The sequence below is a fragment of the Caretta caretta genome, chromosome 9, assembly GCF_965140235.1.
Source record: "Caretta caretta isolate rCarCar2 chromosome 9, rCarCar1.hap1, whole genome shotgun sequence".
NCBI lineage: Eukaryota > Metazoa > Chordata > Testudines > Cheloniidae > Caretta > Caretta caretta.
In genome coordinates this window covers 4,472,633-4,497,619 of record NC_134214.1, presented here as the reverse complement: position 1 = coordinate 4,497,619, position 24,987 = coordinate 4,472,633, and the positions used below count along the sequence as shown (strand labels likewise).

General features: G+C 44.5%; 1 protein-coding gene across 6 annotated transcripts in view; it reads left to right on the top strand.

Annotated features, from left to right (window-relative positions):
• LPP (LIM domain containing preferred translocation partner in lipoma) overlaps window positions 1-24,521 on the top strand; it is a 444,094-nt gene extending 419,573 nt beyond the window's left edge. For all 6 annotated transcript variants that reach the window (XM_048863294.2, XM_048863299.2, XM_048863293.2 and 3 more), the window contains 2 exons: window positions 7,060-7,180; window positions 8,549-24,521. In XM_048863294.2, coding sequence (XP_048719251.1) covers window positions 7,060-7,180; window positions 8,549-8,677 — 250 coding nt within the window. In that variant the 3' untranslated portion in view covers window positions 8,678-24,521. The remainder of the gene's footprint in view (window positions 1-7,059; window positions 7,181-8,548) is intronic.
• The last annotated feature ends 466 nt before the right edge of the window (window positions 24,522-24,987 follow it).

The window sequence follows — 24,987 nt, the reverse complement described above, 5'->3', positions numbered from 1 at the left end:
CCCCAGCTTGGAAGAGACAGGCACGGTACACCCCTCAATTAAAAGAGGAAATCAATACTGACTAATGTGGGTTTATATCTCAAGCACTTATCTTTTAATTTCTAAGGGGGCAGACTTAATTAGACTCATGACATCAGTGTGTGGGCCTGGGAGCTCAGAGCAGCAGACTTACCTGACAAAAGGAATTGCAGCCGCCATGCGGGAGAAGGTTAAACTCTGACAGAAAAAAGAACAGAAGGACTTGTGGCACCTTAACTAGAGACTAACAAATTTATTAGAGCATAAGCTTTCGTGGGCTACAGCCCACTTCATCGGATGCATAGAATGGAACATAGAGTAAGATAGATAGATATACATACCGATAAGTTACCATACAAACAGTGAGAGGCTAATTAGTTAAGATGAGCTATTATCAGCAGGAGAAAAAAAACTTTTGTAGTGATAATCAAGATGGCCCATTTAGACAGTTGACAAGAAGGTGTGAGGATACTTAGCTTAAGGAAATAGATTCAATAGGTGTAATGACCCAGCCACTCCCAGTCTCTATTCAAACCCAAGTTACTGGTATCTCGTTTGCATATTAATTCAAGCTCAGCTATGCAAACTAGATCCCATTAACTTGGGTTTGAATGGAGACTTGGAGTGGCTGGGTCGTTACACATATTGAATCTATTTCCCCATGTTAAGTATCCTCCCACCTTCTTGTTGTCAACTATCTAAATGGGCCATCTTGATTATCACTACAAAAGTTCTTTTTCTCCTGCTGATAATAGCTCATCTTAACCAATTAGCCTCTCACAGTTTGTATGGCAACTTCCAACTTATCTGTATGTACTGTGATACAGCATGGCCAGAGAGCAGCAGGAGAGTGTTAGAAGGAGCCTTATTCCCTGTAGAGGGAAGAAAATTTGCTATAGATTAATTAAAGCACCTGAAGCCAATTAGAGCACCTGAAGCCAGTCACCTGATAAAACCCCCCTGCTCCAATCAGACAGGAGAAGGAGTTGAAGCAGAGTGGGTTGGTGCTGGAGCAGAGAGCAGTTTGGAGGAGCCGAAGCAGAGTGGGTTGGTGCTGGAGCAGAGAGCAGTTTGGAGGAGTCGAAGCAGAGCGGATTGGTGCTGGAGCAGAGAGCAGTTTGGAGGAGCCGAAGCAGAGTGGGTTGGTGCTGGAGCAGAGAGCAGTTTGCAGGAGTCGAAGCAGAGTGGGTTGGCGGTGGAGCAGAGAGCAGTTTGGAGGAGTCGAAGCAGAGTGGGTTGGTGCTGGAGCAGAGAGCAGTTTGGAGGAGTCGAAGCAGAGCGGGTTGGCGGTGGAGCAGAGAGCAGTTTGGAGGAGTCGAAGCAGAGTGGGTTGGTGCTGGAGCAGAGAGCAGTTTGCAGGAGTCGAAGCAGAGCGGGTTGGCGTTGGAGCAGAGAGCAGTTTGGAGGAGTCGAAGCAGAGTGGGTTGGTGCTGGAGCAGAGAGCAGTTTGCAGGAGTCGAAGCAGAGTGGGTTGGCGGTGGAGCAGAGAGCAGTTTGGAGGAGTCGAAGCAGAGTGGGTTGGTGCTGGAGCAGAGAGCAGTTTGGAGGAGTCGAAGCAGAGTGGGTTGGTGCTGGAGCAGAGAGCAGTTTGGAGGAGTCGAAGCAGAGTGGGTTGGTGCTGGAGCAGAGAGCAGTTTGGAGGAGTCGAAGCAGAGCGGGTTGGCGGTGGAGCAGAGAGCAGTTTGGAGGAGTCGAAGCAGAGTGGGTTGGTGCTGGAGCAGAGAGCAGTTTGCAGGAGTCGAAGCAGAGTGGGTTGGCGGTGGAGCAGAGAGCAGTTTGGAGGAGTCGAAGCAGAGCGGGTTGGCGGTGGAGCAGAGAGCAGTTTGGAGGAGTCGAAGCAGAGTGGGTTGGCGTTGGAGCAGAGAGCAGTTTGGAGGAGTCGAAGCAGAGCGGGTTGGCGGTGGAGCAGAGAGCAGTTTGGAGGAGTTGAAGCAGAGCGGGTTGGCGGTGGAGCAGAGAGCAGTTTGGAGGAGTCGAAGCAGAGGGGGTTGGCGGTGGAGCAGAGAGCAGTTTGGAGGAGTCGAAGCAGAGTGGGTTGGCGTTGGAGCAGAGAGCAGTTTGCAGGAGTCGAAGCAGAGTGGGTTGGCGGTGGAGCAGAGAGCAGTTTGGAGGAGTCGAAGCAGAGGGGGTTGGCGGTGGAGCAGAGAGCAGTTTGGAGGAGTCGAAGCAGAGCGGGTTGGCGGTGGAGCAGAGAGCAGTTTGGAGGAGCCGAAGCAGAGCGGGTTGGCGTTGGAGCAGAGAGCAGTTTGCAGGAGTCGAAGCAGAGTGGGTTGGCGTTGGAGCAGAGAGCAGTTTGGAGGAGTCGAAGCAGAGCGGGTTGGCGGTGGAGCAGAGAGCAGTTTGGAGGAGTTGAAGCAGAGCGGGTTGGCGGTGGAGCAGAGAGCAGTTTGGAGGAGTCGAAGCAGAGGGGGTTGGCGGTGGAGCAGAGAGCAGTTTGGAGGAGTCGAAGCAGAGTGGGTTGGCGTTGGAGCAGAGAGCAGTTTGCAGGAGTCGAAGCAGAGTGGGTTGGCGGTGGAGCAGAGAGCAGTTTGGAGGAGTCGAAGCAGAGGGGGTTGGCGGTGGAGCAGAGAGCAGTTTGGAGGAGTCGAAGCAGAGCGGGTTGGCGGTGGAGCAGAGAGCAGTTTGGAGGAGCCGAAGCAGAGTGGGTTGGTGCTGGAGCAGAGAGCAGTTTGGAGGAGTCGAAGCAGAGCGGGTTGGCGGTGGAGCAGAGAGCAGTTTGGAGGAGTCGAAGCAGAGTGGGTTGGCGTTGGAGCAGAGAGCAGTTTGGAGGAGTTGAAGCAGAGGGGGTTGGCGTTGGAGCAGAGAGCAGTTTGGAGGAGTCGAAGCAGAGGGGGTTGGCGGTGGAGCAGAGAGCAGTTTGGAGGAGTCGAAGCAGAGGGGGTTGGCGGTGGAGCAGAGAGCAGTTTGGAGGAGTCGAAGCAGAGCGGATTGGCGGTGGAGCAGAGAGCAGTTTGGAGGAGTCGAAGCAGAGGGGGTTGGCGGTGGAGCAGAGAGCAGTTTGGAGGAGTCGAAGCAGAGCGGGTTGGCGTTGGAGCAGAGAGCAGTTTGGAGGAGTCGAAGCAGAGTGGGTTGGTGCTGGAGCAGAGAGCAGTTTGCAGGAGTCGAAGCAGAGTGGGTTGGCGGTGGAGCAGAGAGCAGTTTGGAGGAGTCGAAGCAGAGTGGGTTGGTGCTGGAGCAGAGAGCAGTTTGGAGGAGTCGAAGCAGAGTGGGTTGGCGTTGGAGCAGAGAGCAGTTTGGAGGAGTCGAAGCAGAGCGGGTTGGCGTTGGAGCAGAGAGCAGTTTGGAGGAGTCGAAGCAGAGTGGGTTGGCGTTGGAGCAGAGAGCAGTTTGGAGGAGTCGAAGCAGAGGGGGTTGGCGGTGGAGCAGAGAGCAGTTTGGAGGAGTTGAAGCAGAGCGGGTTGGCGGTGGAGCAGAGAGCAGTTTGCAGGAGTTGAAGCAGAGTGGGTTGGTGCTGGAGCAGAGAGCAGTTTGGAGGAGTCGAAGCAGAGTGGGTTGGCGTTGGAGCAGAGAGCAGTTTGGAGAAGTTGAAGCAGAGCGGGTTGGCGGTGGAGCAGAGAGCAGTTTGGAGGAGTTGAAGCAGAGTGGGTTGGTGCTGGAGCAGAGAGCAGTTTGGAGGAGTTGAAGCAGAGCGGATTGGCGGTGGAGCAGAGAGCAGTTTGGAGGAGTCGAAGCAGAGTGGGTTGGCGTTGGAGCAGAGAGCAGTTTGGAGGAGTCGAAGCAGAGCGGGTTGGTGCTGGAGCAGAGAGCAGTTTGGAGAAGTTGAAGCAGAGCGGATTGGCGGTGGAGCAGAGAGCAGTTTGGAGGAGTCGAAGCAGAGTGGGTTGGTGCTGGAGCAGAGAGCAGTTTGGAGGAGTCGAAGCAGAGTGGGTTGGTGCTGGAGCAGAGAGCAGTTTGGAGGAGTTGAAGCAGAGCGGATTGGCGTTGAAGCAGAGAGCAGTTTGGAGGGAAGCAGAGGAGAGTTTGGAGAAGTGCTGCGGTGGGCTAAGAAGACCAAGGCCCTAGGTAAAGTGACACCTGGTTTGTGCAGAGGGAGGGCAGGAAGGGAAGCTGAAGGGCAGCTTGGGAAGGCACAAGCTGAAGGGCAGGAAAGGGAAGTAGCCCAGGGGAAGAAACCGCTAGTTCTAGTGGTTTGCCGCTATCCCTAGGGCCCCTGGGCTGGGACCCGGAGTAGAGGGTGGGCCTGGGTCCCTCCCTCTCCACTCCCCTCCTCTAGGACACTAGTGGGGCAGTTAATACCCCAGTTTAGGGGTAAGAAATGGTGCCCTGAACCAGCCCCCGCAAGAAGAGAGAGCCCGAGACCCATCATAGTAGTGCCGGCAATTTGCCACCGTGTGTGTATATATTTCTTACTCTATGTTCCATTCTATGCATCCGATGAAGTGAGCTGTAGCTCACAAAAGCTTACGCTCAAATAAATTTGTTCGTCTCTAAGGTGCCACAAGTCCTCCTGTTCTTTTTGCGGATACAGACTGACACGGCTGCTACTCTGAAATCTGACAGGAAGGCTCCCTGAAGCTGAGACACAGCTGTGTAATTGGCAGCTGCAAAGGCCGCTGTGTGTTCCCTCTCCCTCTGTGTGCATCTCAGCAAGAATCCAGAGGCAGGGCCCAGAGGGTGAAATTCACCCTTGCACAGAGGGCCAGCAGAAAGCCAAGGCGGTGGCACTTACGTGCCACGGGTCGATATATGCAGGATGTTCCTCCTCCTTGAGAGGGATTGGCATCCTTTAGGAAGAACTAAGTACCTTCCGGCTTGGAGGGTTAAATGGTGCCTCAGCCTCATACTGCTCCTCAACCCATGGATGAATTTCACTCTCTGAGAATAGACGGCATAGGGAAACGACCTGAGCTGGTTGGGTACAAGGCTGGGAGAAGATCCAGGGGATTGCAGAAGACCTAGTTGGGCTACTGAGTCCATCTACAACCAGTACAAAGTCTGTATCCAGAAGTATATTCAGCAGTTCTTTCACCCAGTTTTAGTTGATGCAAGTAATGAAACTTCCATCGCTTCTCTTGGGTTACTGCTCCACAGCCTACTGTGTCTAATTATTAAGAAAATGTATCCATTGTTCTCAGTTTCTCTTTGTTTAATTTTACCTCCCTGTATCACCCTACAGCAGGGGTGGGCAAACTATGGCCCGAGGGCCACATCTAGCCCTCCAACATTTTAATCCAGCCCTTGAGCTCCCGCCGGAAAGCAGGGTCTAGGGCTTGCCCTGCTCCAGCCAGAGAACGGGGTCAGGGTCTTGCCCCACTCCACACGTCTCCTGGAAGCAGCGCATGACCCCCCTCTGGCTCCTACGCATAGGGGCAGCCAGGGGGCTTCGCATGCTGCCCCACCCCAAGTGTCGCCCCTGCAGCTCCCATTGGCTGGGAACCGCAGCCAATGGGAGCTGCAGGGGCGGTGCCTGCAAACAGGGCAGCATGCTGACCCTCCTGGCCGCGCCTCCACATAGGGGCCGGAGGAGGCACATGCTGCTGTTTCTGGGAGCTGCTTGAGGTAAGCGCCGCCTGGAAGGAGAGAAAAACAAAAATTGTGTTTGTTTTTCACTTTGTGGTCAAAAAGAAAATTAGTGAAAGTTTTTTTTTAGGGGGAAAAAAATCAGTTTTTTTAGTGAAAAAGATTTAAAAAAGAATTCCAACCAGATCTATTGGCCGTTTGAAACTGCTATTGGGGTTCTTATCCTGAAAGGTGAGGAGCAAATAGAGAATGTGAAATCCACCTGCAAGACGTGATTGGCTAGATGCTGCCCTAGGAAACACATACAGCTTCCACTGAATTCAGTGGGAGTCATTTCTAAGTCTCTCGAGAGAAAAAATGGCCCATGCTGTTTTGCCTCTGGTGACCTAGATAGAGAAACATTCAAGCATTTTTAAGCAGCCCATTGTAGCTGAATTGCACAAGAAAGTGCCGGAATCCCCACATTATTAACTGTCATTACAGCTACGGTCATATCATGATCCATTTAAATTCACTTTCAGAGTAATCAGCAAAGGTGCTGTTTAATTCATGTCTGCGAAGCTGCAATCTAACAAAACGCCTTGCATCTGCTGCCAGCGAAATGAATGCTTTTTTTTACTCCTACTACAGCTAAGATGTTTTTTAATTGAGTTAATTCTAGGGTAGTTTGTCTAAAAGGCTGGGTGGCAGAGTCACTGGTTCCTCGATATTTTACAAGAGAAGAATCTTTGATCTCTTCATATTCTGGCACTTGCCATAAGGTTTCCCATTGACCCTAATTCTAAGCTTCTTAGTTATTAGCCAGTGTATGTTCTGAGGGATAGGTTTTCAGAAGGGCGGCTTTCTACTGTGGGGAGAATTTGCATTCACAGCATTTGCACCTGTATTTTTGCACACACCCAATGAATAACTGTGGAAGCAAGGCTAAGTGGTTTTACCTGTGGCTGCCAGAGTGTGGATGCAAATCACGTAGTTGAGCGATATAACCCATCAGATACGCTCGAGCAGTTCTCTTTGCGACGCACAGATTGAGCCCAGCTAAAACTAACATCCTGTGGGTGTAGTGGGAGCCAGATGCTTGGGGATTTTAAAACAAGACTGGATAAAACCCAAGGAAATTATACTGCAGAGAACAATCCTGCGGTGGCAGGATCTAAGGCTGCATCCTACTTGGTCCATCTCTAGTTTCTAGCATATTGATATTTTTCAACAGAGACAGGTGGGGCAAATCCTGCTAACTTCATTCATAAGAGGAATTCCACTGATTTAAATGGTGTTATATTAGGCATATGAAACTAGCTCACTCTGGGGCTTGCACTTGGATACCCCAATGATGAGCAACATCATCGAGAGATTGTTTAATAAGTGATTAAGACAAGCAGAATATGATTCTCAGGCCTCCGCCATTGTTCTGTCGGAACTCATAAGCATCCCTTAATGTGTCCTCTTCAAGGAGGCAACTCTGCTTGCAGATATGTGTGTTTTGCCACAGTTCACTGTAGGTTCTAAGTTTCTAATGTAGCATACAAAGAACATGGCTGTGCACTTGGCATTTGACTGGAACCATCTTTGCTTTTCAAGGAAATTTGCACCGCGATGTTCCGTGTGTAAGGAGCCCATTATGCCTGCCCCGGGTCAAGAGGAGACCATACGCATTGTGGCATTAGATCGTGACTTCCATGTCCAATGCTACCGGTGTGAGGTCAGTATTCCCACTACTGGCAAGGGAAGAAAGCAAAGATTGGGTTCACTGTATTGACAGAAATGACCTTCTGTTACATAAATAACGAGCACATTCCTGTTATCATACTGGTTCTACATTCAACTTTACTTTGTTGACTTCAGCAGAAGTGACTTCTGATTTTACATATAGATGGTGCAAACAATAGGAGAATCAGGCCTTCTGTTTATACCGGCTTCATTGTGTTAGCAAGAGACTACAACTCAATATCTAGAGCTGAATATTTGAGAAGATAGTAGTTTGTTACCTGGACACACATGTTGCTCCTATTTGTTTTATTAAAATCAACTCTAATGCATGTTGCAATATAAGCAAGATTATATGAGTGGGTTAAAAAAAGAAGAAGTTAATAATTAGCTGGAAAATTTAATTGGCACATAAACATTCTCATTCATGAATGGCCCTTGCTGTGCTATGTTCTGGTACATATGATTTTGATAAGAATCTGAAACCGAGGAAAAATCACCTCGGTACATGTAGCATATTGAACCTCCAAGAATTCTGCAATACAGCTGTTCCCCCGGGATAAACTCCAGCCAGATATTGGGACAAGAAGTGAGTCCCAGTAATGGTGCTGATCACAGTCCTGGCTCGAGTGCCGGACTGAGACTCGAGGGGTCTGAGTTCGGTTTGTGGCTCTGCCATCACCTTCCTGCGTGAGCTTAGGGCAGTCACTTAATCACCATGAGCCTTGGCCTTCCATTTACAAAAGACCGATGGTGATGATGGCATTCTGTCCTTTCTTCCATCCTTTATCTTGTGTATTTAGATTACAAGCTCTTTGGGGCAGAGACGGTCTCTTACTATAGGTCTCTAAAGCACGCAGCACAATGGGCCCCCCAATCTCGGTTGTGGCCTTTTGGTGCTCGTGTAGTAATAGCCACAGCGGTGAAGGCGTGCTGCAAGGACATCGCTCTGCTGTCACCGCTGTGGTGTCTTCCATCGCTTTCTGGAGTTCTCTCTTCCAAAGAGGGAGCTGTATGAGCAGCAAACTTGTTTTCAAGGCTCACTTCTTCTTTTTCCTTTTGGCATTAATAAACGTGAGCTTAAGTTTGACGTGTTCCGCAATGCTAAAGACCTTTCCTTTCCCAGAGATGGGAAGGGAATAATCTCCTTTTATTTTAGAGAGCTTGGGAACCCGTCTCCGCTGCAGCATTGTCTCTTATCAGGGAATGGTTCACTATTGAAAGACATCCTAGAACTCACACGCTGACTTGGGCAGAATTCTGTTACCAGGGGACATGAGTGTGTATTTCACTAATAGGTTCTTTGCCTAATTTCACTCTCATCTTATTTCTTCTTTTGGTCTTTATTCTGTTTATTGTCTAGGACTGTGGTGGTCTCCTGTCTGAAGGGGACAATCAGGGCTGTTACCCTCTGGATGGACACATCCTTTGCAAGACCTGCAACTCAGCTCGGATCCAGGCACTCACTGCTAAGGCCAGCACTGACCTTTGAGCGTCTACCACCACACTCCAATATTTGCCTGTTGGGGGAATTGCACAACCTTTCCATTTAGCATGACTCCTTTCCTGCCTAGGACCTAAGTTTTTTATTGAAAAAGTAAAGCTGGAAGGCCTGGGGACAAGCGGATAGTTTCTAAGTTTTTCTCTATTTGAGTCACCTCTCCTAAGAAGCACATTAAAATTGAGATGATTGGGCTCGATTCTCCTCTTACTCTGGTGTGAGGGCCTGATCCTACTCCCATTGACGTCAATGGGAAGCTAAATATCGGACATGATTCCATAATACTAGACTTACACCATTGTAAAACCAGCATGTAAGTGTAAGACCAGAATCAGAGTAATTGTTATCACAAGACAAACTATACAGACATTGACCATGAGACACTGGGCCTTGATATAGGTATCGTTTTAAATCATAGGGACACAGATTTGTCTTAAATCATAGGGGCCATATCTTTTTCTTATCCCCTCGCTTGTCTCCAATCCCTTCCAGTTTCATAACTTTTTCTTCTTTATAATATTATATTTCGCTGTTGCATAAATTTATTCAGTAAGGATGCTTCCAACTCTCAGATGCTTAGGCATTTATGTATGAGCCATCACTGAAGTTGTGAGCCTGCACACACGCACGTACATACATATATCCTTTTGATACACTAGAAATATAAAGTCACTGAGAAGTTATGTTAATTATTGTTGGGGCTGGAAAGGGTTAAAAAGAAATTCAAAATGGCTTCAAAGAAAATGACTAATGCTAGCCACCACAAGCATGCTCAAAAGGATCTTAGGCTACCCGGGGCCAATGCAGTTGGACAGTTACGTAGCAACCAGTGGGCACTGCTTGTTTCCAAACAAGTACTTTAGCAATGGAATCTTGTTTCCACTGACATCAAAGGAAAGACTCCCATTGGATTGAATTCTACCTTGAGACAGGCTCAGGCATTCTGGGATGATGGTAACATACCAGAGCTGGAGTTACAGTGCAAGCTATGAGAATTGTTTAATATTTCAGCATTTAGGGCTTTCCAAATACCTGACATTTCAGGAACAGGAATGATTCATTTTTCATCTCAAGTTGTAAATAGCTGTAATTTACCCCCCCAAAAGGGGGGGGGGGGACAGACAGCTTTTCTCCTACAGTTTCATCACACAATTTTTTCTGTGTGGAGAAATGTCATTGCAAAGGAATGATTGGGGGATGTCACAGTTCCAGGAAAAAAGGGATGTATTGATGCACTCTTCAGAGAGTTAAAAATTTGCACCAGGGTTAATAAAAACCTATGCAGTTGCAAAATGGGTTTGTTGTTGGGGGGGGGGCGGTTGTGGTTTTTTTGTTAATTAAAAATACATTATAAATCCACAACTCATTTTGTACAGCTATAATATTCTTATTCATGAAACCCATAATAACTAAGGTGCAAATTACATGGGAAAGGAGCAATTTTCATATCACTGCATTGACATTAATATCTTATTTGCAGATGTAATCAAAGAAAATAACTTTAGCTGCACTTAACAAATTAAGAGCCAGAACTGAAGCATTTCAGGGCTTATTGACCCTATTAATAACAAACTTACAATTTTGAAGAATAACCTTTGTGAATTTTGGTGTCTCTCACAATAATAAAGAGTAAAATGCGGCACTTTCCCCTTCAGTCTCTAACAAGAGCTCAATAAAATTACATCACCCAAAACTGAAAAGAAAAATGAATTAAATGAAATGAGATGGGTTAGATCCGAGCGAAGAATTAAAGAAGATGGAAAATTGACTCTTATTGTAAATCCTGAAAATGGTATGTCCCTTCCCAACTCAGCATTTCGGTTGACCTTTATGGCAAAGTCCTACTGAATGTAACAGTGAATAATAACATTTCTCTAGTTGTTTTTTAAGCCATCCTATAGAGAATTTAATAGAGAATTTAGGATCTGTCCCCTGACACTCTCACCAACTTTTTACTGGGCTAACTCCATTGACTTCAGTGAAATTAACCTGGATTTGCACCACATCAAAATGAGGTCATTTTTCTAGAAATCAGTAGGATGACTGATCAGTCCCATAGAAAATATATTGTTCTCCATTAAATCCTGCAGGACTTTGTTATTAGGGCAGTGACTATTTAGCAGCATCTCCCCATCGTATTGGAGTTTGGCCCCAGCCTTCAATAATTTCAGCATTTTCCCCCAGTAGATTAGTTAGATATGTTCTAATTTATTTCATACAAAAAGTTAAATGCTGGGTAATTTTTTTTAAATAAGGACATGACTCCTAGTAGGTTCCATTTGTTCTACTGGTCATTAGCCCTGGCAACTAAGGTAATTTTGAGCTTGCTAGCATTACATACAGAAGACTGTTAAACACTTGTCTGAACTGAATCTGCCAAAGCGTGGAAGTTCAGAGTGCAGTTGGCTAATATCACTTTATCACACATCGTGCCTTAGAACTGAATTTCTTAGCATCTTCTCTCCAAAGCACACTGGGAATGTGATGTGTACAACAGACCATGGCACTGTTGTAGCAACCGTAGCTCTGAACTTCTGTGTCTTTGTAGGTTTAAGTCAGTCTCTCTATCGCACTGAGTGCCATATTAGAAAGTGGTGAGAATTAGCTACTGTAATTAGGAAAAGGGAATGTGGTCTAGCGATTTGAGGAGGGAGACCAGAAGTCTGGATTCCTAGGTTCTTTCAGTGCCCCGGCCACAGACTCACTGTGCAATTTTGAGCAAGTCACTTAACCTCTCTGTTTACCCCACTTCACAACAGAGCTTGGTAATTTTTACTAACTTCCCAGGGAAGTGAAGTGACTAAATTAAGTAATTTTAGCTTGGCCAACGCTGCATAAGTTCAAATCCAGATCCTCCTTTTCAGAAGAAGTTTGTCTGGGTTTGTGGTTTTGGAGCAGCCCATTCCAGGACCAAAAGCTAGACAAAAGGTCTAGATCTGAACTTCCATTTTTAGGGTGTTCTATGGATTTGGTTGTGGGGGGGCTCTTAGATCAATGTTTCTCAAGCATTTTGACCTCCTTGGATGGAAGGAGAAGGGAGAATGTTGTTCTCATTGTATGCACAGTAGCTAATTTTCAGGCTTGAAATATCGGAATAATACTATTGTTTTAATTTGTTTCTTTCCCCCTAAAATAATCAAAGCCAGTTGCCCATTGGAGTGAGTGAATAAGTGCCTGGAGTATTTTCTAAAAAATGTGTTCGTATGTGGTGCCTAAACTGATATAAGTATATTTTGGAAGATACACACTCACACTCACACGCAGTCTCTGTCATGACCCATCTGCCTGTCAAATTTTCAGCCCCGATACTCGAGGGTTTAAAGTGGAAGTGCTGATGGATCTTTAATCATGGCATTGCCCTAAAGCACCAACAAAATATTGCTTAGCCACAATCTTTATCATGTATTTATTACATATCCTCATTTATCTATTCCAAAGAAGAACCCTTTTTTTACCAAAGAGACCTTGTTCTTTTAAGGTACACTTCTGAAGTCACGATAAATACTCGCGTTGTTTGCTGACGCATTGACATTCAGCAATTTTCCTTTGACAAGGAATATGAAGATCACCTAGACCTTTCTATTTCAATCTGCCAATTTTTTGCTGGTAGTTCTTTGGCTTTTCTAGCATTTGTGTGAAATTAGGGCTTGATCCTGTGTTTCAGGTCACCTCGTTGGGAGTTTGGGGTTCAGGAACAAGCCCTTGTTTAAGCCTTGGTTCTGGAAAGTATTTAAACATGTACTTAATATTCAGCACATGCTTAAATCCATTCCTCAATGGGACATAAACAGATGCTTGAATTTACTACATCAGATTTGGTTGCCTTGGTTACAGCCAAATCCCTAGTGACATCATCAAAGTTAATGATCGTATTTTGTTAATGTAATTTGCTTTATTGACATTTATTGTTTTATTTTAATTGTTGCCTGAATGTTGCCTTTTAAAGCAGAAGACAACATCACAGCTTTAGATAATGCACCTTTCATTATGATTTTTTAAAAATAATTGGTAGATTTTTATCACAGCTCAAAACACTTGGGGAATGACTTAGTCCTAGAGACATGGGGGAAGTGAAACGTGTGCCCAGGTGAGCTCTACACACGTACATCAGACCCTTTGGGCAGAAGCAGGAATTAAGTGTGACATAGGCCTTGGGTTAGCTCATTATCCGGGGGTGAATTACACAACCTACAAGCATAAAAGAGTTCTCGATATAGATATTGTGTGTGGAGACCGGTGCACACAATCACCAATTAAATCCAGTCTAGTAACACATATTTTGTGCCCTAAGCCTCCAACCCAGAAAATCCCATCATCAAGATCCATGGGGGAGGGAGGGAAAGAGAGGGAAATCTTGTCACTTTGCTTTACTCCTGTTTAGAACATAAAATTCTGTGATTTCCCCTTTTTTTGTCTAGAAACTGAACAGCTCAAAGGGGGTTTTTTTTGGTTTTCTACTTGCCTTTTATTAATGTCTGGTTCCTGTGTTTGATTCCGTGGGCTGATTTGATATTAGTTCTTCAAGTAGTGCTGATCACGCTTTATATAGATATCAACACTATAAATCAGGGTTGACGCATAAGGATGTGTGCTGTGGATTTGGGTGGTGAAATTCTACATGGGAAGCACTAGTTGCATGTTGATATTTGTTTGAGGATCTACTGCAAAGAGAGAGAGAGGGCTACCTAAGGCCACATAGAAGTTAGTAAAGCGTGAATTGATATAAGGACTCTGAGAGCATTACTTCTGTTAAAGCTGGTCAAAATGTTTTACACTAAATTTCTATTTTGTTGAAAAATTGACCTTTTTTCTTCAATACTTTTTGGGGGAAATTGTCTATTTTCTGTTCTCACAATATCTTTCACAACAGTTGTTATTAATAGTTTAATCAACATGTTGTTGACATTTTTATCCTCATAGTTTTTGAAATGGTTCTCAGTTTTTCATTTACCAAAAATGAAGTTTTCTTACTCAAAACCATTTTTAATAAACAAAAGTTTTCGGTAACGATTTCAAAAACTGTATGGTAAAAGAATCCTGTAAAAATGTCACAAAAATGTTTGTGGAAAATGGATCTGTTCTGGATGTTATGAAACAAGCACATTTTGAAATTTTTCACAATCTCTCGTTTTCTGATTCGCTCTACTTCCTGTGCAGACACCATTTTCCTAGTTACTAAAAATCCAAATAATGTGACTTTTCTGGGAATAACAGTGTTACTTCTGTTGGACTCCGTTTTTGTCTTCTCCCTTCAAACCAAGCCCAGGCTGGTTAGGAAGATGATGACCGTGTCAGTTGTCCTTTGTTTCAAGTACTGAAGGTGGTGGGTAGATTATGCTCACCAAGATAAACTCTGGTTGAACCTCACACCCTAGCACCATTCCTTTGGGCTTGGGAAAGGCTGTTTTCCATATACATTTCCAGAAAGATTGCTGTTCCTCCTTGGCATTTCAAGTTTTCAGTTGAAACAGTTGGTTGGCTGTCTTGATGCTAGAGCCCTTGCGCACTGTAAATGAAATGTGACTGACAATACTGCACCTCTCCTGAAGCCATCTGTGAGTCAACCCAACTCCATTGGGGAGTCCACAGTAATCTAGGGTTCGTGGTGAATGCCGAAGTTCTCAGCTTTGTTTTTAGAGACACTAACTATTGAAAACGCAGTAGAATAGTTTGGAACTACATATATAAAAATAATATACACATTTTAGATTGTCCTGAGACTATGACTAATTAAAGGTACAGGCAAGAGTAGGTAACCAGTGCAGTTTTCATTATACTTGTCCTGTCTTCATTTCTGTGCTGCTGCATTCTCAATCTTTTTGGCATTAAACCATGTATAACCGACCGCCCCATTGATTTTTTTTCAGCTATGCTAACAGGGCTAATCTGAAATGTTCTTTTTGTTGTTTGTGTGTCTTCCTGATTATTCCTAAATCTAAAAAAAAAAAAAAAAAAAAAGCCCAAACTCAAAATGGTGATATCCTCTTTACATTTTCCAGTCTTTAGAGTCCAGTCCTGGGAATCAGAACTCCTGGGTTCTGTTTGCATCTCTACCTCTTTCTCCCTTTGTCACCTGAGACAAGTCACATAGCCTGTTTCTCTCTCTGCCCCAGTTTATACATCTCTGTAATGGGGACTATATATTACCTACCTCACAGGGGTGTTGTGAGAGTTACTTAAAAAATGTAAAACTTTTTGAGCTCTTTAATCAAAGTAGCTATCTGCATCCATAGCATTAGTGGCAGGAGTGCCATGCATATGCCTGCCACATGAGAATAAAAGGAAATGATTATAATTGTTGCTTTTAAAATGATTGTCAAATTGTGCCTTAAATTTTCAGTCAGATCTAACCATGTAATTTAGAGCAATAATTCCAGGCCTTATGTTGGTGAATCCAATCAGTGATTTGTTTGAAAGGCTAGATTTTTTAATACTTTTTCCAGAAAATGAGGTTATTGAGGGGTTCTCTTCTTTTATTTTTTCTCCTCCAATTTTATTTTGGCATGAAAGGGGCAGCCAAAATGCACATTTGTCTTGTATGTAGCACTTTCATCTGTTTTGTGTTCTTTTAGGGAGATGCCACTCTGTCATTTTATGCATAATGACATCTCTTTAAATACATGCCAACCAATGAGATTGTTTTCCTAAAGTTAGCAGGCATTTTTTTTAATCAACCAAATTTTGGGTTGTTCGGAAAGTGTTGCTGCTCTTTGCTACACGTTCAGTCTAACTGTCACTGCAGGAATGAAGTTACAGGTTTCCCATATCTTTGCTGTTGTAGCTTGACACAAGCGTTAAGGCAGATTATAAAGGGAAATACTCAGTGTAGCCTAGTTCCATTGCGCAGCAAGAATCTTTTGCCAGCTGAAATCCTGTTGGTTTGGGTTTTTAAATGTCAAATTACAGACTTAGGGTTTCCTCAGGAGGAACAAAAATGGCACTTGATGTGCAGTAATTTGGTGGTTCCAGGCTGCAGTATTTTCCCTGCGAATCTGGGTGTCATTGTGTGTTAGGATCCTGCCTGCAGCCGACAGTACATTTGACCTATTATCCAGTCCATCTCATTGCTCCTAAAAGACTGCAGCACTGCAAAGCTGATGCAGCAGTTTTGGCTGCCTTCCCCTGCTCCCACTTGGGCCGTATTTACACAGTTTAACTGAGCTCTTCTTTCTGCTGAAGGTCAGATGCGAGCAATAGGAAACACTAAACTTTATAAAGAAGCAGAGCCGTTTAACCACCGTGCTCTGGACACGAACGCATCTCTAGGTGGTGCACCGTCTGCTTGGCTGCGAGAGGGCATCCTGAGAGTGCGTGTAACTGGTATAGTGTGCAGAGCCACAAGATATGCTGTTTTCCCACAGCAATGCACTTACACTAGCTTTCCTCTCCCTTGCAAAACGTGAAACTTTCCCAACTAGGCTGTATATTTAGCCTGTATATTGCACAAAAGGCTGGCAGTTATTTTCCCGAGGATTCTTTCTGTAACCTCTGTGTGGCTATGTTGAAGAGCTTGGTTTTTCTTGACGAGATTAGATGTTGCATATTGATGTGAGCATTTCAAAGGCCCATGGGGCTTTGGAACATATTAAGAACCTCTGAAGTTAATATTCACCATGTTTTAAATATTCAAAAGTAAAAAAATCTGCATAAAATATCTCTCGGTACACATGGACTATATTGTTTCTTTTTTAAGCAAGCATTGGGGGCTTGTGGCTCGGCTGGGCTTGTTCTAAAGCTTTTTTCATTCCCATTTAACAGAACCATTTGGAAATAAAGGGCCCTGGCTCTTATCCCATGCCAGTTCTAACCATAGTGCCTGTGATGGAGTGGCTCCTGATTTCCTCTGCGATTGAGTCCAGCGGGTGGGATTTTCACAAGATCCTAGGGGAGTTAGGAGCACCGAATTCCCACTGAATTCCAACCCCTTTATTGTCCCCATCATGACAGTGTGGCATGTAGGGCCTGAATCGGACCTCGCTCGCATCATAGTGCATGTCCAAAGAGCCTGCCCTGCTCATCAGGGTATCCAGTGAATCAGGAGTAACTCCAGTGTGGAGGCACTGCTGTGAAACTGGCATGAGAGGAAACTCAGGCCTGTGGCTTTTATGTGTTAATGTTGCCGTCAGCAGGGACAGGGCAAGCACATTCTGTTCCAGGATGTTGGAACAAAGCTCCCTTCAGTTCACCCTTAAATATGCCAGAGGAGATTTTGCTTCACTCAAACGTCCCTCTTCTGCTGGATTGCAAGGGGCAAGATGAAAGCTGTCAGCAGAAATGTTTCCAGGGAAGCCCTGTTTCCCGTCTCTATAGGAAAACTGCCGGCCACTTTAGGTGAGGGTCAGGTAGAGTCTGCAAACACTTAGCCATTCCACTGTGCTGTTAGTTATTCCAGTCTGCCTTCCCCTCGAGTGCACACCGGGCATGTCCCAGGAGCACAGCAGGTCTTTGGACACATGCTACATGCAGCACCAGGGTTCTCATGTTGGCCCTTGTTTGAGTAGATTGGAACTAACAGGGTTCTGCATAAATTTGCTATCATGCTGAAGGAATTACTCTAAAAGTTTATGGGGCAGATTCCCTCATTGGTGTAAATATGGTAGTTTGCATATATGCAATATGCAATCACATGTAAATATGGTAGTTTACACCAGTGGGGGATCTGACCCAGAGGACGTTATTCTCTATGAAACTCTATCAACTGATTTGTTTGAACCATTCTATAGAAATTGATAGCAGGGATAAAATCCTTTAATCACTTCCCTAGGTGGCTTCCAAAAAAACCAATAGAAACATTGTAATTTTTTTAGTTAAATTCTTCAGGACCTCTCCATAAGGGCTGTGGCTTATGAAAACATGAGACTTCACCCAGATTGCGCTTTATTGATATCTAAGCTTGTGTTAGATGAAGTTGATAGTTAATCGAGTAGTGGCAATAGAATCATAGAAATAAGAAGAGGGTTTGATGATTTTCCCATGCCTAGTGCCGATGTAGATTTTTCTAGCCTGAGATGAGAGTCTGACCCAGAGCATAATGGTTCAAAAAATTCACTCTGTTTTTATTCTTTTGAAATAATTTTTCTTTATCAGCAATTTAATCTTCCAGGACCTGATCCTGCAGCCTTTACTCACATGAGTAGTTCCACTGACTTTGGTGGTGATATTTGTGTAAGAGTGACAGGATCGGGCCCCACTACAGAATCTGGGAAAGTGATTGCAGAAATATTCTATTTCACTTGCATTAATCACACCAGGACATTTCCACCAAGAGCTCTCTATTTAATAAGTAGCAGGGCCTGTAATTGCAGTCTGAATTCTGATCTTATCAACAGATGTTATGACTTTCTAGGCATTGCCACTCTATTCAGATTCATATGTTTGCCTCTGTTTAAACTTGGATTGATCAGAAAGAAGGAACAGCAAGAGTTGTGTTGCCCGTGGAGATGCAGTGACTATAGATAAAGGAGTTATCTTCCTCCTATGTCTGCAGGATTTGAAGCTTGGAACGGAGTACACACGTAACAGAGAAAAGCTTTACCTACCATGCATAGGGGCTGTCGACAGTATGCCCACTATATGTTTCAAACTCTTGGAATGTTTGTAGGAATGGAAATTTGAATCTTTTTCAGGTCTCAGCTAGTGTACTTTCCAGTGAGGGAGTTTACATACCATCATTTCTCTGATGGCAGCAGCATCTGTCGGATCTGAACCTTCATTTTGTTTTTCAATTAAATGTCTAGCCCATATGGTTGCAAAGATATCCTTCCAAATATGGTCTCAAGAGGAGGCTGTCTTCCTGAGTCATGCAGGCAAGTTGAAATCGAAGTCCTGATTCCGTTCAGGAAAATCAGGAGTAACTTTGGTGGAGTTGTAGCAGTGTAAAAGTGGTGTGAGATCAGGATCGGTATCTCTGAGAGTTTTGAACTCCCACGCCCCCATTCGTCTCAATAGGATGTTAACCCAGAAACCTAATGATGACCAAGTGGATGCTAACATAGTTGCAAAATTCGCTGCTGATCATTTTGGCAAAAAACGCCCAGCTCTTCAGGAACTGGACTAGAGTTTGGGAATGGGGGTGGAACTAAAGAAGAATGAACCCTGTTTTTTTCTGTTATGTCATAGCCTAGCTGTGTTTGCTCAGTAAGGATAAAAAGTACTGTACAAGCATAAAAATCTATGCAAAAAAAAAAAAAGCAACCAAACCAGGATATTTTAATGCATATAGAACGAAAGATATGCAAACCCTCCCTTTTCTCCTGCAAGCACTATTCTTTCTTTAATTTTTTTTGTCTGACTTTGCACAAAGAATTTTTGTAACACTACTTCTAAGAAAGTCGATACCTAAAAGGGGGAGGGGGAGGGGTCTTACTTTCAAACACTTGGGTTTTTCTGGCTTGGAAATTAATAATTTCTACACCTGACCCAATTTCTGCAGCTGCCAAAAAAGAAAAGAGAAAGCTATTTAAATTTCTCATGGAGCCATTTATCTCTTAAAATATGCCAAAGCAATTTGAGGTGGGGGTGGAGACTTAACTATTTATCTCTGCAGCCTACATTCTTTTTCTCTTTATGTTTCTAACTGTCAGGGGACAAGAAGGCTAGGAAGCTATTCTTGGGCTGTATTATTAGTGCATTGTGTTGCCATTATGCAGGATGCCTGCGTTGCTTCACACAGTGGGATGTTATAATGGCCGTCTTCCCCACACTCTCTCTTTGGGGAGACACGGATTAAATCTGACCAGCTACTATTGTCAAGATTTTTTTTAAAAGTATTTTGAGAACAGGGCATAGCGAGGATTGAGTTCATACTTGCCGGTTTCTTTGGACGAGTTTGCAGATGTGTCAGAGATCATACAAGTAGTATTGTGGGCTAGATTCCAGTGCAGTGGCTTTCAATCTTTTGTCATTTGCGGACCCCCCCCCAAAAAAAATTATGAATGGAGGTGCGGACCCCTTTGGAAATCTTAGACAAAGTCTGCGGACCCCCATGGGGTCCATGGATCACAGGTTGAAACCGCTGCTCTAGTGGATGGGGCAATATATATTGTGTGACTGCCGGAAAATCACTGCAACTCTGTGTGCCTGGGTTTATGTTCCCATATCTTCTCTGTTTAGATTGTAAATTCTTCAGTGCAGAGACTGCTGTTCACTGTGTCTGTACAGTGCCTAGTACAGCAGGGGCTACTATAATCCAAATAACATAATCATCCACTTTGTATTATCTAACGAATTAAATTGAGCAATGCCAGTTTCCTGGTAATTTCCCCAAAGTAAGGATCAGCTTGTTTTAGGACCCCTCCGCCCCAGTTTGATTCTATGTTTTAAAAGGTCAGAGGGGTAAACAAAGTGCATAGGAACGGTTCCATGATTAAAAAATGCCAAGACTTAAACTTTCCCCTGAAGTGTTGGACGCCCCAACTCAACGATGTGCTGTCCACATGTGAAACTGGCCAAGAAGAGCGAAGTGCAAAACAAAACAAAAAAATACACATGGCAGAAACTAAATGTTATAATTGGCCTGATTTTCACAGGTGCTGCTGCAGATCCCCCTAATTTCAACCCAGAGGAGCTTCATGTGTACAGCACTTCTGAAAAGCAGGCCCCCATGTACTTTTAAATTCCTTCATTATTGTGAATTGTATTTAGATCATGCAGAGGGGCCAGCTGAGAACGGGGCCCCCAGTGTGCTGGGCATCGTATAAACACAGAGTCATAGACAGTCCCTGCCATGAGAAGCAATAAGTTACAGTGTCATAGATTTCAAGGTATAGAAGGTACCATCAGATCAGTCTAGTTTCCTAGTCACAGATAGGGAATTTTCCAAATACGAATTATAGGTGGGTGGTGCATTTTTGTTTGGGAAACAGGTCACATTTCAAAGAGAAAGAAGGAAGGATGTTGTCTGTAGCTTTTTGAATTTTTCATTATTATTATTATTATTGTTTTAGTGGTTGTTGATCAAACCAAGAATGAGAAAAATATCAACTGAAACATTCCATAAACTAGAGACAAAGTCAAATAACTCCTATTCGAATATTGTTTCACTTCAGCTGGAGTTTGTCCTTCTTTTTACATATGTGCAGCATAGACGTAGAAGATGGAGAAGACGATTAGCTAAATTAGTCCATCTCACACTCCGTGCACAATCCATTCCCTATAGTATATTTTCTAGCGCTTTTTCTGGTCAATTTTTTTATTTTATTTCTATTTTTATGTAAGATCTTAGTAGCACAATGGTTTTTGCTAGAAACAGGGTTTCTCTCTACTGCTAGCTATGGGAATACGTGCAATGATTAGGATTTGAGAGCAGACCGCCTTGCTGGTGCTAATATTTCTGAGGATGGCAAGATGGTATAAACTGTGATTGGTTTACTCTGAAACACGCAGTTGGAGGGTTTGGTTCATTGTTTAATATACTGAGTTTATCCCCATGTAAAATGGTGGCACTGTGGGGGGTTTTTGACAGATCTGGATTGTGCCTTCTCGACACATCTGGATTGGCAGGAAACCCCTTCTGGTTTAGCATAGAGAGACGCGTCCTGTGAAACAGACAGATCACAGAGCTATGTCTGTCCAATCAGTGATATTTCTAATTTGCCTATTGCCATAGTAGCTAAGCATCTAAAGAGCACAAGCAACATGTTGCTTACTACTATATATGGTGGGTTTTAGGAACATTCCCCGTATATTTTACTCTCTGTACAAAGTGCCTATTCTAAGAGCCACAACTCATTCGACCTTATCCACGGGCAAAACAGGGAACTAATCAAAGTGCAGAGCAATGATAAGAACGATCAAAATGATACCAAATGGAAGCAAGACGGGAGTGTCAAAGATCAGCTCTTCATTAAAGTGAACCAAAGCAGCGGCTCGTCCCTTGTATGTCACCTTGTAGATCTGCCTTCTGGATAGTAATACGTTTCAAAGCTCCAGCATTGTTGACTCTCTGGTAGTGGTTAATTTAAGGGGTTCTACTTTGCCTACACGCCAAAGTTATGGGGGTTAGAGAGCCAGCAATGTGTAGGGAAACCTGCTGGAAAGTTTGCATGGTCAGTAAGATCTAAGAATATTAAGCACTTTGGGGGGATATGTTTGGGGATTTATTTATTTGATTGTAAGCTGCCTGTGTTTCATGTGTTCTTATTCCTTGCATAACACTGGAGGGTAAAATCCACAGATGCCAGAGGAGGCTCGGTGCTGTGGTGGGAGAATCAAGATGCCCAGTGCCAGCTAAGCCACACCAGGTGCTCAGTGTGTTCTCACACTCAGTCCTGAAAATATCGCCAAGTGCCGTTTGATGGAGTGGTTCCCCCTGCTGTGTACTGGGGAGGGAGTGCAGACCAAGACGATAACAGGGTTCAAAAAGGAACTAGATAAGTTCATGGAGTATAGGTCCATCAATGGGTATTATCTGGGATAGGCTGGGATGGTGCCCCTAGCCAGAAGCTGGGCGACAGGGGATGGATCACTTGATGATTCCCTGTTCTGTTCATTCCCTCTGGGGCACCTGGCACTGGCCGCTGTCGGAAGACAAGATACGGGGCTAGCTGGACCAGTGGTCTGACCCAGTCTGGCCGTTCTTATGAGTAATGTTTGTCCAAAGAGACAGCAAAATGGAGGTTTGAAGTGTTCTAACACCTAATGCTCTAGCACCCCCATCTCTTTTGCTGTCCCTCTGGAAATCGAGGTGTGAAGGTAAAGGCATGTACAGAAGTGAGGCCTCACTGTGACCTCACCTGACCTGGTCCTACCCTGGTATAACCCTCCAGACTTCCTGTGTAAGTGAGATCAGAATCAGTCCTGCTGTGTTTAGATGGGCAGGGTGTATAAGTCAGGACACAGCTCTGTGGGTAACATTGCTGAACTCTTCAGTGCCTCACAGCTCCCCAAATTGCCCTAGCCCTTGCATTGTGGGTAATCCCACTGACTTTAATGGGGCAACTTGCCAGAGGAGGAATTTCAGAAGCAGGCCACTTGTTTATCCAAACAAGTCCGGGTCAGAGGTGGACTTGAATCCTCTCTGCACTAGTTTATCCATCTCCAAAGCACTTCTCCTACATCCTAACAACAAACGCCCCTGTGCCCCACATCGTGAGACCCCCGGTGGCTCAGCTGCCGATTGGACACATGTTGTACTAGCTACCCAGACATACCATCCCTACAGTTCCAATGTCACTAACACCCTGCACACATACATAGCACCTGGAGCTGGCCTCCTCTATGTGCTTCCAGCCACTCATACCAGAGATAAGCCCAGGAGACACATTTTGGATCAAAATCCAACTTTCGTCAGTCCCAGGGTGTTCATAGCTGGGGTTCTGTTTCAGCCCATTGTAGCAGAGAGGAACCAGCTTCACATGTTGGGTCCAGATCCAAATTTTCCAAGGGTTTCAAGAAGTGGGTTGGGTCGAGGCTATAGCTGGAATATTGATTCAGGTCTATCTCCGCTCAGAATAAACAGCGGAGGCTGGCTGGCTGGCTTTAATCGTAGGCAGGTGCCCCAGGGGGATCCCAATCACAGTGGGTGCCATTCCAAAGAAAGGCCTCTTCTTGGCCAGATGCCATTTCTTAAGTCCCAGGACATTTTCCCAGAGCTTGCAGACCTCAATGGCTGTTGTACATTGCAAGGAGGAGTGTGCACCCAAGGATGTATTCACCCTACAGAGCTGCCGTGCCTCAGCCCAGCCCTGCTAACGGCAGCATTCTGCATCGGGGCCCTTCGATGAAGTTAGCTCTTTGGCGTGAGGTCGTTTATAGTGAATTTCTGTGCAAGGTCTATTACCGTTGGGAGAAGACTGTGACTTGTGGTGGTGGTTTTACATCCTCCGGACGTTCTGTGCGGGGCAGGTGGAGGTTGTTAGCAGCGAGGACAGCTCCTTGGCTTTAAATGTGGATCGCTAGCTTACTAACACCAGGCAGCAGAGAGGCGGGAGAGGAGATAGTGCCTGATCCAAAGAGGCGCCTCCTTGCTAGAAATGCCATGCCTTCAAATCCTAATGAAGTAATGCAAGTTGAGCTTTCAGGATTGGTGCCTTATTCCTCAGTGCCACTGGGTACCAGTGATTTACCATTTGCTGAGCACGACCACTACTTAGCATCTAATCAACTAGGGGCCTAATCTTGGTACCATTGAGAGCAGTGGGAGTTTTGCCATTGACTTCAGTGGAATCAGGATTGGAACTCTTCAAATCTGTAAAGAGCCAATCCTGCAGACTGCTAAGAGCACCTCCTGGGAGGTGCTGTGTGCCCTCAGCTTCCCTTGAAACTGATCATGCCTCATGTCTGTTTCACTGGCTGTTTTCACAGGAATTTGAGAGCACTCAGGACACGCACTCAGCAACTAGCAAGACTAGCCTGTAAGGTGATATATGAAGTTTACTATCTGGTAACGTGTGTGCATGGATTAAAAATCGTTTTATTCAAATGTATTCTGAGACCAGGTCCAGCATATACACAGTTTCTATATTTATAAATATAGAGAGAGATTTTTTTTTTGTTCTCAGCTAGTTACCTCTTCTGAACCGCAATTTTCAGAGCAACCGGCATATATTTTTCATTCAACACCTAAAATGACTTTTTACAGTAAGAAAATGAAAGCTGGTGTAAGCACGTGTTTTCTATATTTGTATTATGCTTTATCCAATTATATTGAGATTTATTTTCCTCTTTGCTGTGCTCTTTCGGTTGTTATCCTTATTTTATCAGTTATGCTTTTCTGATGTTTTGTAAGGAGAAAAAAATATGCAAAATGGCCAGATGCCTTTTTTCTTTGCAGAAGAAGAATCACAAATGCTTTGTATTACATTTTACCAATCCAATAAACTCCTTATAAATTTCATTTTTGTTTGCTAGCGTGTGAAATTTTTTTTCCAAGTCAAATGGTGTTTGCTTTCTTTCAGCCTTCCCCTGCAATTGTGTCTCGTTTCTCTTTCTCTCTGAGCCACATCCTTTCACCAGTAGCCTTCCCGAGCTGCTGGGAAAAGGTGCTCAAAACCAGTGTCTGCTAGAGCAAGGATGCTTGAAGGATGTTGGGAGAGAGACCCAACAACAGAGACATCAAGTTGCAGTGGGGGAGGTTTAGATTGGATATTAGGAAAAACTTTTTCACTAAGAGGGTGGTGAAACACTGGAATGCGTTACCTAGGGAGGTGGTAGAATCTCCTTCCTTAGAGGTTTTTAAGGTCAGGCTTGACAAAGCCCTGGCTGGGATGATTTAACTGGGAATTGGTCCTGCTTCGAGCAGGGGGTTGGACTAGATGACCTTCTGGGGTCCCTTCCAACCCTTATATTCTATGATTCTATGA